The 17,964-nt window shown below is 45.5% G+C and overlaps 1 protein-coding gene and 1 long non-coding RNA gene across 7 annotated transcripts in view; one reads left to right on the top strand and one right to left on the bottom strand.

Annotated features, from left to right (window-relative positions):
- Positions 1–17,964, top strand: part of LOC310685841 — a 177,841-nt gene that overhangs the window by 101,644 nt on the left and 58,233 nt on the right. The gene's annotated exons all lie outside the window — the stretch shown is intronic.
- Positions 15,079–17,964, bottom strand: part of SYT16 (synaptotagmin 16) — a 110,584-nt gene continuing 107,698 nt past the window's right edge. For all 6 annotated transcript variants that reach the window (XM_083518505.1, XM_083518506.1, XM_083518508.1 and 3 more), the window contains one exon: positions 15,079–16,874. In XM_083518505.1, the coding sequence (XP_083374631.1) occupies positions 16,561–16,874 (314 nt within the window). In that variant the 3' untranslated portion in view covers positions 15,079–16,560. The remainder of the gene's footprint in view (positions 16,875–17,964) is intronic.

The following is a 17,964-nucleotide window of genomic DNA, read 5'->3' as shown; positions in this document are numbered from 1 at the left end:
CTTAAGCTCACCCTAAAAGGTGAAAATACTCCCCCACTCCTGAAGCGTCTCGCTTTCAGCAGGCAGCATCTACAATCATAGAATCATAGAACTGTAGAGGGTCATCTAGTCCAACCCCCTGCAATGCAGGAATCTTTTTGCTCACCCCATTTAGTGTCATTTCCGCCCATGCTCTTGCTGTAGAACGTTCCAGAAGCACACTCAGCGAAGCACAAGGAGCAGGTAGCACCTCCACCACCTCCCTTCTCATCGTTCCCGTCCAAGTTTGTTTAAGCTCATCCAGGAAACAATATTTCACAAGGGAGCGTTAGATCTAAATAATGAGAGGAAAGGCAATTTGGCCCATCACGAGAACCATGTCATTGAGTTTCAAGGCTCACGCTATATAGCCTTGGCTCAGATACAAGAAGGGAGGTCACCTTGCAGTTTTGACAGGCGCCTCCCGCAGGACAAGGGCAAAGAGATTCGTGGTTTCAGCTTCTGGGTCAATGGCAAAGAAACAAGGATGGCTGGTGGGGGGGGGGCTGGCAAGCTGCTTAGGACAGCGCAGCTATCCCACCGCGTTTCCCTGGGAGTAAAAGTCCTATGAGAGCCAGTGTGGTGTAGTGGTTAAGAGCGGTGGACTCGTAATCTGGTGAACTGGGTTTGCTTCCCCGCTCCTCCACATGCAGCTGCTGGGTGACCTTGGGCCAGTCACACTTCTTTGAAGTCTCTCAGCCCCACTCACCTCACAGAGTGTTTGTTGTGGGGGAGGAAGGGAAAGGAGAATGTTAGCTGCTTTGAGACTCCTTAAGGGGAGTGGTAAACTCTTCTTCTTCTTCTATTGAACTCATCAGGGCTTGGTTTTGAGGAAAGGTACGAGGATCACTCATTAAAGATTTCCCCTATGAAAGAATGAGGAAATCCCAACCAGTGGCATAGCGTGGGGGGTGCAGGGGGGGGCCGGCCGCACCAGGCGCAACATTTGGGGGGCAGTGCTTGCACTCGCAGTGCTAAAATCAGTGCTAAAATCCACGGGTTAGGGTGCACAAAGTACTTGCCTTGCCCCGGGTGCTGACAACCCACGCTATGCCACTGATCCCAACAAAAGAACAGTGGCAAGAGAAATTTATGGATTATGCAGAATTGGCGAAATTGACATACAAACTGCGAGACGAGGACAACTGTGACTTTAAAGTAGAATGGGAACCTTTTTACAAACTTCTTAAAAAAACACACAATATGAATTGGACTCCTTGGCAGGTTTTGAATAAACATACACAACTTTATTGATTGTTAACATAACAGACAGATAATTAAAGTATCTTTACAATTTTACAATATGCAGAGAATAACATGTATTGAAAAATCAGAGAGAGGAGCTGAGGGAAGTCTGGGGGGGGGAGGGAGGGTTTTTCTCGGCGAGGGGGAAGGCAGGGAAAACTGGGGGGAAATAATGAAGATTATATGTTTTGATAATTTGTTATGCTGAAATTCATAACAACAACAACAACAACAACAATAATAATAATAATAATAAATGCAGGAGGCAATGGAAGACAGAAGTGCCTGGCGTTCTCTGGTCCATGGGGTCACGAAGAGGCGGACATGACTAAATGACTAAACAACAACAACAACAACAACAATAATGATAATGATTTCCCCTGACCCACTTCTGGTTATTGTAGGAGGATGAAATTGCACATGTATGGTGATACATCTCTCCACAGGTAACGTGGTAATTTGTAGCTCTGGACTCCTAACAGTTTTTCTGCTGCAGGTGCTAACGTGAAGTAACGTCTGATAATGAAACTAGTTGAGTGCAGAGCGGTCGTACATAGGATCTGTCTGTGCAGCTCACAGCCACCAGAACAGAGGGACGGAAATAACATTCTTGAAACAAAGGATGGATAGATTAGGTTCCCAGATGACATGCGTGCAGCCCATGCTAGTGTCATGCTACATGTTCAGCAAGGTAGGGGGCGGGGCTTGAATAGAAGCTGGTTGTGGTTTTAATTTTGACCCACCAAAACATCCCAAGTGATCCTCCTCCTCGTCATCATCACATTTATATCCCACCTTTGCCCCAAGGAGATCAAGGTGGCATACATAGTTCTCTGTTTCTCCATTTCATCTTCACAACAACCTTGTGAGGTAGGACAGAGAGAGAGAGACGCCGCCCCAAGGCCACCCGGTGAGCTTCAATGCTAAGTAGGGGTTCAAACCCTGGTCTCCCAGATGCTAGCTCAAACTCGCTGCTCTCTACAGAGCAAAACGCAGTGTTACCAGCTAACCCAACTCCTGCACTGCAATGAGTGGCTTAAAATGCTGGTGTGTGTGTGTGTGTGTGTGTGTGTACATCTGCATGTGTGCTTGTGTGCTGTAAGTATATTGCATGTTTTTTATTCGTTTATTTGTGTGCTTACAAATCGCCTTCCCTAAGGCAGCCTGGAGCAATTTGCAATATAATAAAAATGAATCCATAACAGCTAAATTGGATATGAATTTGCTGAACCAATTTTTAAAAGGGATACAAAAAAGGGAGGCGTGAGGAAGTCAGGAAAATGAGTTAACTAAAGATGAGAAATAAAAAAAAAGAGGGAGTTTTGTTTTCTTTTATATGTGTTTTTTTCCTTTTTTGTGTTTAATGTTTCTATTTTTGTATTTTGTAATTTTGTATTTTTCTGTTTTTGTATTTTTCTGAACTTTTCTATTGATAAAACTTAATAAAATATTATTTTTAAAAAAACAAGGAATCCATAACAGTAACATATCTGAAAACAGTTTTTGAACTACATATATAAAAACATTTAAAACAAATAAAACACCCGATGTGTGTGAAAACAGTTTAAAACAACAATAGCACACGTAAATAAAATCGATGCAAATCCAATGCACATCTCCATTTAGAAGGCTTGTTGAAAGAGAGACATCTGTAGCAGGTACCCAAAAGACAATAGAGGAGGAACGCAGAACGGGAAGCAGTTCTAAAAGGCAGGTTCCACCACCCTAAAGGACCAGTTCTGACATGGTATGGAATGAATCTCCTAATAAAATGGTATCTGCAGAATGCCCTCTCCTTCAGAAGGCAGGAGTGATCTGTTGGGTATAAAAGAAGGTCTTCATGTGTGTGTGCACATTCATTTACATTGGCTACTTCTCCCTAGGTGGGGTGGCTGACCATTAATAGCACCCTTGGGACTGAAAAAAGGAGGTGGCCCCTCTTCGTTTTGCTTCCTGTCTGGGACAGCCAAACTGACAAGCCTATGGGAGGCCACACTAAGTCGCTGCTTTTGGCTCAGATGGATGCAAGTTGCAGCTGGTTACACTCTCCAGAATGCACCACGTTCCCTGCTGAACACCAGCCAATTATGTAAAGCTGCGTAAGGTCAGCAGGAGCTAAAATTACATCAGGGCCCTGTCTGTGTATCCATGACACGGTAAACTGTGCAAGGAGCAGCGTCCCACATGGGAAGCATATCAAAAACTCAAGCCATATTAGAGAAACACAAGCAGGAGGCTCGTGTGGTCCCAGGAGTAATTAAGGTGAAGGCAGAATGGAACAACCTTCAAAGTAATTAACTGAGCGCACTGAGGCAACACAAAGAGCTAAATTAATCCAGAACCGTGTTAGAAAATGAGGTGAAATTCTCAAGAAGTGTTCAAATTGCTTGCGGGGGTGGGAAGAGGGCAGAGGGATGGTGGCTTCTTAGCAACTGTTCTCAGAAAGTCATGATTTGGCTAAAATTGGGAGGAGGGGAGGTCAAGGGTTAGAGCTTGTGGGTTTCAGTTAGAGCACTCCCTCAATAATCCATGCTGGGATCAAGTCCTCAGTTTCAAAATGACACATACACATGTCAACTCAGAAGAGTGTCGAATAGCTGCTATATCTTTCTATATAATAAAAAGTAAGGTTGTTGTCACGCTGTAGTTTGCTTGGCTGCTGACAGGCAGTGCTGCAGACTACAGAGGTCACAAGTGGGCATCCCAGGTGAATTGCAGAGGGACAGCCAGGACTCCTAAAGCTGCCAGCCTTGGAGGTCCTGCCCCGGGATCCAGATCTCCAGGCTGGTCCATGCCACTGTTGGCCACCTTCCTCCTCCAAGGCCACCCTTGGAATCTTCTGTTGCCACCACTACTTGTTATGAAGAACAGAAGGAAGAAAAGCACAGGGTGCAAGGATAGTGCCATGAGGCAGAAAGGGATAAGGAATGTGAGGTGGAAAGGGAAATGTCACCTGTAAAGACTGTGTTTATCATTTAGGGATAGTTCCTTTGTATTAAGAAGTTGGTACCTTGAGGACCTGCCCTAACGTCATAGGACAAGGCAGTTCCAAAGGCCTGAAGGCCGCTGCACAAATTTGCCTTAGGAAAGTCTGAAAAATAAAGTTGCGTCAAGCCATACCCACATTCCTCTTGTCTGCCTGCAGAATGATTCCATCACCTATACATGCAACTTTTTTATTGGTTTGTGGGTGCAATGCATTCACAGTAGTCTGGTTTGTGTTAAGCTGATCTGTGGTTGCTAGGTAAAGGGTAAAGGGACCCCTGACCGTTACGTCCAGTCGCGGACGACTCTGGAGTTGTGGCGCTCATCTCGCTTTATTGGCCGAGGGAACCGGCGTACAGCTTCCGGGTCATGTGGCCAGCATGACTAAGCCGCTTCTGGCAAGTCAGAGCAGCACATGGAAATGCCGTTTACCTTCCCGCCAGAGCAGTACCTATTTATCTACTTGCACTTTGATGTGCTTTTGAACTGCTAGGTTGGCAGGAGCAGGGACCGAGCAATGGGAGCTCACCCCGTCACAAGGATTCGAAACACCAACCTTCTGAACGGCAAGCCCTAGGCTCTGTGGTTTAACCCACAGCGCCACCCGTGTCCCTGTGGTTGCTAGATGCCGTCAAAAAAGCGGTATTGCTTCTCGCAGGGGAGCAGCAAAAAAACCAAACATGTGCAATAGATGAACAGAGTGTTTTCTGCGATTCCTGATTCCCCACCCACCAGTCCTTTTTATTAAAGATGTGATAAAGCAGCAGGAAAATGCTCTGTTTTATTTATTTATTTATAATCATTATGTAGTTTATTTTTAAAAATCTCAGTTGAATGTACTGAGCAAATTCAGGATGTTGTGCTTTCTTGAGAAAAAAGAAAAACCATTTCCACTGTTTACCTTAACAATCCTTCAGTAATTTCCTGTTAATGCATCAATCAATGTACTGAGTCACTCCAGCCGTTGTGAGATCTCACACTTCAAATATCAAATTATATAAAACGAAACATGTGATTGAATATTATTGTGACATTTCAAGGTCCAGTAATTAACGGATAAGCTCTCCATACATACTCTATCAGCACATCCATCTTTCCTCCTTCTATAACATATTAATTTAGTAAGGAGAAGAAAAAGAAAGTTATATACCAGATTTCCATATGCCATTGCTTTTTATCTGGTCTACCAGGAGATTTCCAGTTATCTGCTGTTACTAGATTCTTTGCTATTAATAAGACCATTGTTTAGTTCTAGGTCTCTGTCATTAACAGCTCCTTTTAGGCAGCCAAGGAGAATTTGCTTTGGATTTAAAGCTATATCACATCCAGTTGTGTCATTTGTTTTATTTAACATCTCCTGCTGAAAGGGCTTGTTTTTTGTACGATGCCAAAATATATGAATGCAACTGAATTCCAATATATCTCACATATATCCTGTTGGAGATTGCAATTTTTTTCACCAATACTGTATTTTATAATCATTTATTTCATTTTAATTGGTATTATGTTTTAACATTTTAATAAATTCACATCCATTCATCTCTAGGAATTACAGCACCTATGTCCTGTTTAGTCTCAGAATTGGGAAACTTTTGGGTTATATCAAGAAATATTCTGTACTAGGGATTCTATCCTGTAAGCTTTCTATTTCCAAAGATTGCAAGTTTAAGTTCATCCATTCTGTTTTTATAACTTTTATCTTATATGTCAAAAAAACAAAAATCAGATATAGAACTTTCAGACTGAAGTAAGGTGATGGCCACATCATCTGCATAAAGATCTTTTCCCCACATTGACCCAAGATTATGCCCTTGATATGCATATTAGTTCTAACTGCTGTACTGAGGGGTTTTGTGTGGATAATAATGATGAGGGGACAACCTTGCCTAGCTCCTTGGCTTAATGTAACTGGATCAGAGATAGTTCCATTTACTAATATCTTTGTACACAGGGCATTATAAATACTTCCGACTCAGTTTATGAAGCTTACCTAAGTACCAAAAGCTTGTAATATATTCCCACGGAATTGACATTCAATTCTGTCAAAAGCCTTTTCGGCATATAAACACAGACTAGTGTTTTTTTCTTATTTCATTGTAAGTTTTCTATAATATTTATCAATCGTTTGATATTAATTCACATATTACATCCTGCTATAAAACCAGTTCGGTCTCCTCAATATATTTTACATAACAATTCCCAAATTTGCTGCACCATAATTTGAAGCAATGATTAAGATAAGCTGTATATATGAAGAAGATAAGAATGGGTCTTTTTCAGTTTTAGGATGAGCGTGGTACAGGCTTCACTTCATAATTTATGTTGTGTTTTTATATCAGTATATTGAAAACAAGCATTCTTGGTGGGTTTAGAATGCTGTATATTCCTCCCCCCTTAAACTGTTCTTTCTACCCTACAGTAAAAATATGTGACAAGTGACTCAGTGTATAAGGTGTTTTCTATTTTGTAGTACCGATTAATTAATCTCTGACTAGTTTTCTGTCACTAATCCCAGCAAAACTTAGTACTGTGTATACTGACAATATTTACTTGTGCAGCATACTGGAGGGGGGACGACGACCAGACGTTTTAATTCATCCCTCTGCCTGCCCCTCCACTAAGAGTCTTATAAAGATGTTTCATGATAAATACTAAAAAGGCCTTTCAATGACAAAAGCCATTGTGCCACATAAAGCAAACAGGTTTCACTGAGGCACCAAACATGAGATTGTTTTTATTGTTAAATCATTTTGAGTTGTTTTATAGGAAATTCGTAACTGGAATAAAATAAAATTATGAAATGTGCATATGATAAATAAAATTCTATCTTCTGCTTTATTAGTAGCTTTTGATTTAGAGTGTAAGCTATCTATTGCCTTAGGGTCTATAGCCCAACCCTGAGCTCCTGTGGGATGGACAGTACCTCCACAACAGTTAGCCAGTTGCTACCTGTCCTTCAAGGATTAAGAACTCACTCCAAGAGCCCCACCCCCTTCAGACTCAGGAAGTGGAGCCTTGCAGCTGTGTATAGGTGAGGTCCACTAGTCCCATTTGAGGGCAGAGGGTGGTATATGGTTGATCAGGCAGGGAATCTGACCACTGGTGTGGTGTCAGGGACTAGGCAGAGGAGGAATGGTGGAGACTGCCTCCCCAGCCTGAACCTTCCAGAGAAGAAGACAGTTCAGAATTACAGCAGGGGTTTGATGGAGGTCACAGCTCAGAGGAAGATGAGAAGTTGGGAAATAATGGGAGAGGAGGAGGCAGAGCTGGAGCAGCTGGCTGACACGTTATCACTAGAAAGCATTCCAGATCCACCATCTTCCAGAACCCGGCGAGCCTTAAAAGTAGGAGAGCTAAGAGCTTGAAGACAATTGGCCTAAACGGCAACCATAGGAGTGTGGGTGCTGTTGACGAATGAGGAAGTGGGAGAGAAGGGGGGGTGTTTTGCTTGGGACAATGCCACTATTCCACTATTACTTCAACAATGGGGAGCTTGTGGCTCTCCAGGTGTTGATCTCCAACTCCCATCACCCAGCATGAGATGATGTGGCTTGTAGTCTGTTATGTACTGAGTTGAATAAGATCCAAAAGGCAGCAGTCTGATTGGTCCTAGAAAATAGGATTCAGAATGCAGCAGTCTGATTGGTCCTAGAACAATAGGATCCAGAATGCAGCAGTCTGAATGGTCCACAGGAGCCACCCAATCCAGCTCCAGGCGGAAGTGAATCCACAACCTGATTGGCCTACAGGAGAATCCCGGAATTAGCCAATCACGTGGGGCCCATTGTGTAAATAATGTATATAAAGCAGACGTTTTGGGGAAACTTCCATTCCTCGCTACTATGAGCTGAATAAAGAGCATGAAATCCACACTCGACTCCGAGTATATTTCATTGCCCATGGTATTTTATGTAGAAAGGAGGGGTATAATAAATAAAGCTGGAGATATTTCTCCAGACAGTGGAAGGCAATTTCAAGGAGAGATTTGTGCTTGAGGGCATGTTCACACATCCCTGCTCGCACCTAGAAATGTCTAAGGATTCCGATTTTAACAGAAACAGGCTGGAAATTACGTGTGTTTTTTTCCATATCCGCGACAGAAATCAATCCAGCAAATACAACCGGCATTTTTATATCAGTATATTGAAAACAAGCATTCTTCCAGAATGCAGCAGTCTGATTGGTCCTAGAACAATAGGATCCAGAATGCAGCAGTCTGAATGGTCCACAGGAGCCACCCAATCCAGCTTCAGGTGGAAGTGAATCCACAACCTGATTGGCCTATAGGAGAATCCCGGAATTAACCAATCCCGTGGGGCCCATTGTGTAAATAATGTATATAAAGCAGACGTTTTGGGGAAACTTCCATTTCTCCTCACCACTATGAGCTAAATAAAGAGCATGAAATCCACTCTTGACTCCGAGTATATTTCATAGTCCATCAACATCTGGAGAACTTTGGGTTCCCCTTTGTCGATATAATCCTTCCCTTGGTGACCAGAGTGCAAAAGCCCCAACACTTTCGCTACACGCAAATGCCTGCCATCTGATGCCCTTCTGCAGCTATCTCCAAGCCTTTCCTCCTGACCTTGCGTCACCCTACAGGATCAATGATTGCTCGTCTCTCTCCTCCTCTTAATAACACAAGACTCATTCACAGCCCTCAAAGCCCAGCGCTTCACAGAAATCTATGCCCGCACAACAGATCAATGCCAGGCTGGGGATGCAGGCAGAATACAAAGCAGAGACCGTGGCGATGAAGCCGAGGAAATGTTTCTGAAGGTTCACCTCCGCTCCAGATCTTAAAAAGGCGCGATGGGGTGTGGGAAAAGAAAACACACACCAATTACTGTGCATCTGCAGTTCCCTTTGCATCAGACAGAAGGGTGATTGCGAGGCATGGTTTTTACAAGCGCCAGCAGTCACTGGCTTGAAGAGATATGTACAATTTCTATGAGGAGCAGGTGGTAGAATGCAGCTGCTGCATAATCACACACATCCTCCCCAAAAGGAGCTCATCAATAGTCAATGGGGTGAAGTTAAACATGGGGTGAGGGAGAACCCGCAATGATAAATGGCATTGCAGATGAAAAGAAGCATAAATGCTGGAAGTGGGAACGGCACTAGCAATCAAGCCAAAAACCTGCTCCAAAAATGCTACCTCGTATATGCTTTTTTAAAAATGAAAAAAAATCAGCGTTAAAGAAATAGGTCGTTCCAGAGTTACGTGTTTCATTTTCAGAGAGCTGGATGAGACCCTGAGGGTCATCCAGCCCACCCCTTTGCGATGCAGAAATATGCAGCTGTCCCATGCGGGGATCGAACCTGCAACCTTGGCGTTGTCAGCACCATGCTCTAACCAACTGAGCTATCCAGGCTGAGCTTATTTGTTGGGAATGGCAAGTGGGGGGAGTGGGGGGCACTCACGGCCTGCTTAGGGGCTTCTAAGAGGTATCTGGCCACCCACTGTGACAACAGAAGAATTCTGTATTCATTTAAATTTTACTCAGAGTAGACCCATTGGAGTTATTTGATTTATTTAACCAACCGGATGTGCCAACAACCCTTTAAGCTCCCAGGATTCCTTGGAGAAAGTCATGTGCTTTAAATGTGCATCGAATGTGCTTTTAATGTATGGTGTTTGTGTGACTCTATTTGTTCTGCACGGTTCACATAAACCTCTGCCATATCTAAGTGGCAGAATCATGCCTTTTCATGAGGAAGGGTCCCAGTTCTATCCTTCTCCGGTTTAAGGGGTCAGGTGGCAGGTGATGGGGAAAGACCCTCAGCTCAGGCCTGGGGTAAAGGTAAAGGGACCCCTGACCATTAGGTCCAGCCATGGACGACTCTGGGATTGCGGCGCTCATCTTACTTTATTGGCCAAGGGAGTCAGCATACAGCTTCCGGGTAATGTGGCCAGCAGGACGAAGCCGCTTCTGGCAAACCAGAGCAGCTCCCAGAAACGCCATTTACCTTCCCGCTGGAACGGTGCCTATTTATCTACTTGCATGTTGTGCTTTCAAACTGCTACGTTGGCAGGAGCAGGGACTGAGCAATGGGAGCTCACCCCGTCGCGGGGATTCGAACCGCCAACCTTCTGATCAGCAAGTCCTAGGCTCTGTGGTTTAACCCACAGCGCCACCCATGTCCCTTCAGGCCTGGGGAGCTGTTGCTAAACAATCCTGGAACAGATAGACAAAACATTCTGGCTTGGCTTCATATTCCTTTATCAAGATTGGAGGATGGAATGGGATCGATGCTTATCCGGTTAAAATTCTCTTTCCTCTGCGGGGGGCGGGGGGAGATCTTGTAATGCTAACTCCATGCATTACAAGAGTCAGAATTATCCACCTGCAAAGCACATTGCTGCATTTTGTAAAAGAGGCTCTAATCAAAGAGCAAAAGGATCATTCCTGAATGCCCCCAACCCAAAGAGCGTGCTTTGCAAAGGGAATAATGCAAGGGTACTTTGCTTACTGCTTGACCCAAGAGAAACCAGGTCATTGGTCGAGTTCAATACACAAGCAGACTCTGTGGACGTCTGCAATTGGATGCTGTATTTGCATCCTGAAGTCTATTGTGGCTTTGGTACACCATGCAAACGTCTTCAATTGCTCGTGTTATGCGGCTGCAATACTGGAAAACTGCTGCCGCCAGCGGCGTAGCATGGGTTGTCAGCACCCGGGGCAAGGCAAGCAATTTGCGCCCCCTAACCTGCCGCGTCAGGTGATCTGAGGCGAGTTGCCGCTGGCGCTGCCGCCCAAACGACGCCGCTTGCCCGGAGGAGGAGGAGGGCAGAGAGGCGAGGAAAATACAACATGGCCCAGCAGCTGCAGTAGCAGCAGCGGGGCTGTGAGGAGGGGCTGCCTGGCGCGCCCTCCGTGGCCCCTCCTCACAGCGCGGGGACCGCGGCGAGCGCTGAGAGCCGCTGCCAGCTCGTCAGTTCCGCGAGACATGGGGCTCTGCTACAGCCTGCGCCCGAGGCTCTTCGGCGACTCCGGAGGCGGCGGGCGCCCCCCCCCAGATGTTGCGCCCGGTGCGGCCGGCCCCCCTTGCACCCCCCACGCTACGCCACTGGCTGCCGCTGCCGCCACCAGTTTGCAGCGATGCGAGAGCCCTGACCCAGCCATTTTTGCTTTGCACCGACAGCTTGAGACTCAAACACTTAAGGTTCTTTCTAGATCATGCAAGCAAACCCCATGTGCAACTTCCCCAAGCTGTGCAAAGTGGAAATGGTTTCTTCCTAAGGCTTGGTGTGGCCTAGTCCCTAGAAGCAATGGATACTGACAGTCCCAGTAACTGGAAAGAAAGGACTCAGCTGCATCAATAATAATTTTTTAAAAGTGTTTTAAATGCATTATAGCACTGTGACACCAGATGGCGCCGTGGAGTTCCACCTTTCGGTAACATGATTTTCCCCTTACAAGGTTTGTGATGCGTTTTCCCAAAATGTTTTTTTGATGTGTCTCGATCCAGCCAAAGTCTCCACAATGCAATACAAGGAACTAGAGTGATCTCAAATGGCAGTTATTTCTACCTAAGTGAACTTCAGATTGCAACCTAACTAGCAGAGTGGGACTGAATACTAGCTTGCATGAACAGAGTGGAGAAGAACAGTCAGATCTGGATTTGACTGGCCAAAGAGAGAAAGAGAGAGCATTGGTTTTTTAAAAGTGCTCATATTGCTTTGGGAGTAGTACTGTGCCCTGTCAACCTCCACATTTGTGAACCCACAACTTAAACTCACAAACCGCCTCCTGCACCCCCCTTTAACTTTGCTTTGTTGCTTTGAAATTCTCACTGCGTAGGAAGGGGAGACAGAAAGTATTTCACTGCTTGGGATCAACAATTGCAAGTAGTTTCTAAACTCTGCTTCAATAAAATCCACCCCTTCTGCATCCCATCATCTCTTTGGGCGGTTTCATCTGTGTGTGTGTGTGTGTGTGTTTGCCGTAAAGCAGACAGCACTCTACACTGGCACGGGACAGTTAAGAGAAATGTTGCAAGTTTAATGTTGCACATTCAGATGCATCTCACACAAAAGTAAGTATCTGAAAACGGTCAAGGTGTACATTTTGTTTCTATCGGTAAAAACTAAAACAATGCATACATTTAAATCAAGGGTATTCTGATGCAAGAACAAAACTACAATTATATAGATTTCAAAAATAATAATAATAATAATTAGGTATTGCCCATAAACTGTGCTTAGTTTATCCTGAAGATTTGGATCCCAATTCTTACCGATCAGCTACTCTGATGAACTGTGCTTCTGCATTTAGCAAGTCTAAAAAGGGGCTCCTTTGACTGGATGGAGAGTTGACCCCATGCTCATGCACCCATTTCACTGCCATGCTTAGGAACAGGCACGCTGCATAAGGGACTTTGGGGATGAACGCTCTTGCAGAGCCGGCCAGTTCCTGACTGAGCACAAGGGCAGGGAACCTTTCCGGCTCCAGTGATCTCTTCCCAGCCCTGCAAGCCAGTTTGAGAAGCCTTAAGCCCAGGCCTTCTCAATCGCTGGCCACAGGGCTAGCAAAGCTGCTTTCTGCAGGGATTGTGTCCCCCACAGAGAACTTGCCAATCCAGCCAGGTCTCTGCCTGCCCCACACCTGATCTCAAACACAGCATCAGGTGTGCAGGGCAGGTGGGCATGGTTTGGGGAAAACGTCCTTGCAGGCTGAAATGTTCCCCACCTCTGACATGGAAGCAGCACCCCAAATCCCACCCCCTGCTGCAATCACCCTACACATCAGACAGGGCTATGGGGCTCATAGGCTGTTTGCTGGATCGTGGGGCTACTCCCCAGTGGCCCGGTGCACCCTTCTTGTGGCTGCACAGGGGCACATGCCTGCAAATACATGTGACATTTGGGAGTATGTCTAACCTCCCAGCGAGCAAATCAGAATGAACGCTCCCTTTCTTCCCTGGAAAGCCTGTCCAAACAAATTGAGATAAATGCTAAATAAGCACGTTGTCCGGAAGCAACCGCAGGCAAGTGGCAATAGAGTGCAGGAGTTATGGAGCACCTGTGTGTAGCAACACCCCCCAAGCAAGGTGAGATTGGTGCGTACGAGGTGTCCGTTTTTTGGCTGTGCACACACAACATTTTATTCTAGACTCAATGGAGATCAAGTACTTGTTTTCTTCTTCCACACGCAATCTAGAACTACTGCATATTTTTCCTGATCTCTGGACAGCGTTTTTGGAGAAACAGGTTTCAACGTGAAAAGCTCGTGGCTGATTGTGTCTGCATTACCATGCAAGTGTGTCCATTTTTAAAAATGATGAAATCCTATGCAGGCATTCCCTTCAGTGTGTTGGTGTGTCTATCCAAGCCTGCCCAGTGATATGTGAGAGCCATATACTGAGATCGTAAGCACCACTTCCTTCTTCATTCACCTGGGGCAGGTTCAGGGATGGAAAGGCATGGATACCCTACGCAGAGGGTTTTCAGTTGGTTCTCAAGTAACCACACTCATCATTGTGGATGGCAGGATCCAGAATCAATCTGCATTGAAAGGAGCCTGTTGAGGACGAGTGGGAACAATTCTGGATTCAGAAACAAGTTAAGTTTTGTGTTGCAAGCGAGTGTGTGTTCAGCCTTTGCACAGAAATGCCCACCTCTGTGTGCATTCACTGGCAAATGAATAATTGGGCCTTTTGCCTCGGAAATTAAGGAGCTGCAGAATGGATTTCAGCCAAAGCCCCTCTCTCAATAATAATAATAATAAAATGGGATCCAGCCCTGGTTCTGGAATTCCCACTGGTGGATTTGGCAAAGAAAGAAAACACAGAGGTCTGAAGACAGACAACACAAGCCACCTCCTTATAATTGTGGCATCCATCAATTGGTGCATCACATTCTCACACAACCATTTGAACATTGTGGAGGGTGGGCAGCTGCTGAAAGGTTTTGCATCTCCCCAACTACCGATGGAGGAGTTCTTTGCTCATTTTGGATCCACTGCTATTCTTGGCACATATCCAAGTTTGATCACAGCCTACAGGCACTTGGAAGTTTAAAGGCTGGGGTCGGGGATCTACAGCTCTCCCAAAGGTGATCTGTTGGCCCACCTGCTTCAACTCATTGTCGTCCCTCAATCCCTTTCCAAGCCTGCAGTTGCAGCAAACGATGTTTTGTCTCGAGAATAGAAAATAAAACCCCAGGTTTGTGGGGGTTTTTTAAAAAAATGAGATGAGTAATATGCAGTGCTAGACCAATGACATCATCTGCATAATTTCAGACAAATCTTGCAACCCCCCCGTAGTCCTTTGAAATAAAAAGGTGGCAAGGAAAACAAAAACATGAGTTTTGGTTGATCAGTCCCTAAAACCTGCCTCTATTTGTTCCTAAGCAGGGCAGCCAACTTGAATAAAATACTGGTGGGGGGGGGGGTAATCTCTGCCCTGCATAATCAATCACATGACATGGTGCATACAAAGCATTTGAATGTCAATGCCCACCAAATTTGGGGGCCCCCTCAAATATTTTATTGGGGGGCCAAAGCCCCCTCGGCCCCTAGGAGTTGGCTCCTACGTTCCGAAGTAAGATGAATGCTTACTTTATGACAACAGTGTATCTGGCTCTTGGGACCCTCTACCAGCTGTGTCACAGAATCATAGAATTGTAAGAGTTGGAAGGGAACCCAGGGGTCATCTAGTCCAACCCCGACAACGCAGGAACCCTAGCTAAAGCATCCCCAAAAGATGGCCATGCACCGAAGGAGCTTGCTTCACTTACTGGTCCCTGATGCTTAAAGGAGGCCATTTTTGTCTGTGCTGGTTTTTCCTGGGCCCTGGTTCCCAAGGTTGGGATTGATTTCAGCATTTGGGGGGGGGGGGGCTTAATTGGTGTTCCATTGAGTCCTGACCCGATTTACTGCACATTCAGGTCCCGCTTCTTTCAGATGATTCTCCTTTCCTCATGGGAGGTGTAGAGGACGCACCAGTCTAGAAGCTAGACAAAATCTTTGCAGTCTCTGCTCCCAGAGAGGGAACTCCTGACTCTCTACTCAGATCCAACGAACTCCACCTATTAGCTAAACCATACAAATGGCACCATCCACAACACCCTCCATGTTCTGAGTGCACAAGCCAAGCTGTGTGCAGCTTTGTACCTCAACTTGTTAAAACATATTTTCTAGCCCTCATAGGCTTATACTGGGAATTCTGCATTTGTGTCCCTCCAAATATCGTTGGATTGCCATCCCATCATCTCTGATCATTGACTGTGGCTGCTTGGGCTGAGCAGAGGTGTGGCTCAGCAAAAACACATAGGCTATGCTTAGTTTAGAAAATGGAAGGACCACACTTGGAGGAGGCTGAGAAATTAAAAAGGAAGACTTGAGCAGGGTCTATCATGGACAGACCAGCTTTTATGCCCAGTATCTCCGACTATCCTACACTATAGTGCTGACGGCCAGCCTTCTAGGTACTGTTTTCTCCCTTCCATGGCTTCTACCAAACATTCCCGTCGGAACCACTCATTCTTTCCATTCTTTGCCAAGCAGCCTCTTCCAAACGTCGTCTCAGCGCCTGCCATCGTATAAGCAAATTGGAGCTGAGCCAAATGTTCCCCAGCAAGCATTATTTTTGGCGTGGAAAAAGGGGATGGGAGGGTTTTGAAGAGAAAAACTGTACCCTCAATGCATACTTCTTGCATGACAACTTGCTGCTGTTTACAAACCCTCTTCCACTGGCCAACCAATCAGATTTGGCTACATGATGGCATCACCAAAGACAAAGAAAGCCTCGTTTGGAAGCGGGGATTCTCAGGGAATGAACGCAGACCCCCAGGCCTTGCAATCTGGTCCTCAAAACTCAATGCCCTGGCCAGAACGCATCCTTTCAACCCTAAAAACGTCTCTTGCTGGTGTGGACAAGGACTGTGTGCTGTGGGTGTCTAGAAATTCAGCCTACTGGACAAATGTAACGTTCGCCTCCCATTGCCCCCACCCTCCAATTTTGCCTCTGGCCCTGCTCAACAGTCGCATGCGGCCCTCGGGAGGTTGCCGAGAGCAGAATGAGGCCCCGGAAAAGGTTCATCAGCCCTGGCCTACTTCTCTGAGGGGCCGGATCCGAGTGCCAATCCTGCTCTGACTTTTCCAATGGCGTGGCTGTCGTTTTGAGAGATCTTTTGGGAAGGGGAAGAGTGCAAATACAACTGTGACTAGTAAAAATCGTCAGAAGTCCAGTTCATAACAGGAACTTGGCAGTCCTTCATGTTTGGGACGCCAGGGAGGGTTGGCCTAACCCTCTGGGCCTCGGGAGGAGACAACCGCCATGCCGGGACCTCAGAGGCTCTTCCCCTTAGGATTCCAGGAGAGTGTGCCACCGGCACACCTGCTGAACCTTGCATTCCTTCATCTCCTGCCAGTGACTCAGCTCTTCCTCCCCGCTACTGTTCTGCCCCATGGAGAGCCAGCCGATCATCTCCTTGCGCTTGATGCTGCGGCGGTTGTAGACGGAGATCATCAGCGTGACGTCCGACAGCTGGAACAAGGCAACCTGGAAGACGAAAGTCTCTTTGTAGACGGGATTCGGCTGCCCCCGGCGGAGGGACGTCTTGCAGCGGGACATCTCCTGGCCGACGGAGTTGAGGAGGCAGAGCTTTCCGTAAGTGTCTGCAGGACAAAAACGGACATGCAAAGAAAGGGGGAAGGGGCAGGTTATTGCAGGGGTCAGCAACCTTTTTCCAAAAAAAAATTCAAATTTTTTTATTGCTTTTCCACATTTTTAACAAATATAACATAAAAAACACACAAAAGAAAACACATTACAGTACTAAAAAGAAATATATAAACACATATTACTTGTTAAACCCAATTTATCTTTCATTGTTAACTGATGTCCTCGAATCCCCCCTAACGGAATTTCAATGTATCACCTTGTAACAGCTCTCCAAAATCATCTTTCTAGTAAAATTAACTCCTTCAATTTACTATTTACCTTCTTCAGCAGAGGGCGGTCCACCGTCCCTCAGACCTTGTGGGGGGCCGGACTATAGTTTGAAAAAAAAATACGAACGAATTCCTATGCTCCACAAATAACCCCGAGATACGTTTTAAACAAAAGCACGCATTCTACTCATGTAAAAACACGCTGATTCCCGGACCGTCCGTGGGCCGGATTTAGAAGGTAATCCGGCCCCCGGGCCTTAGGTTGCCTACCCCGGGTTATTGTTTCTAAATATGTAATTTATAGAATCTTAAGAGCTGGAAGGGACCCGAGGGTCATCTATTCCAACCCCCCACAATGCCGGTATGATATGATAATATATGATATGATGATATGGTGGTGGACTTGGAGGTTTTTAAGCAGAGGTTGGATGGCCATCTGTCATGGATGCTTTGGCTGAGATTCCAGAATTGAAGGGGTGGGGCTAGATGACCCTTGGGACCCTCTATTCTATTCTATTCTATTTGTCTAGTCTAGTCTAGTCTAGTCTAATGGGGAAAAATGTAAGCGCTACGTCAGTGGCTTATCTCTGTTTTGAAGCCACCCCTGAGGGCTGTTTTGGAGATGAACAGCCAGTTTTTAACCAGGAAGAATTGCCACAATACTACTACTACTAATAATAATAACAATAAATAATATTTTTTTATTTATACCCCGCCCTTCCCAGTTCAAAAAGCTAACAACAAATTTAAAACACTGAATTGTAAAATCAGCTTAAAATACAGTATGAAAACATGAATAACAATAAAATTCAAA

The sequence above is a fragment of the Podarcis liolepis genome (genome assembly GCF_965112155.1).
Source record: "Podarcis liolepis genome assembly, chromosome: 1".
In the NCBI taxonomy this organism is placed as follows: Eukaryota; Metazoa; Chordata; class Lepidosauria; order Squamata; family Lacertidae; genus Podarcis; species Podarcis liolepis.
Note: the sequence above shows the minus strand (reverse complement) of the source record. Positions and strands in the feature narration are given on the sequence as shown.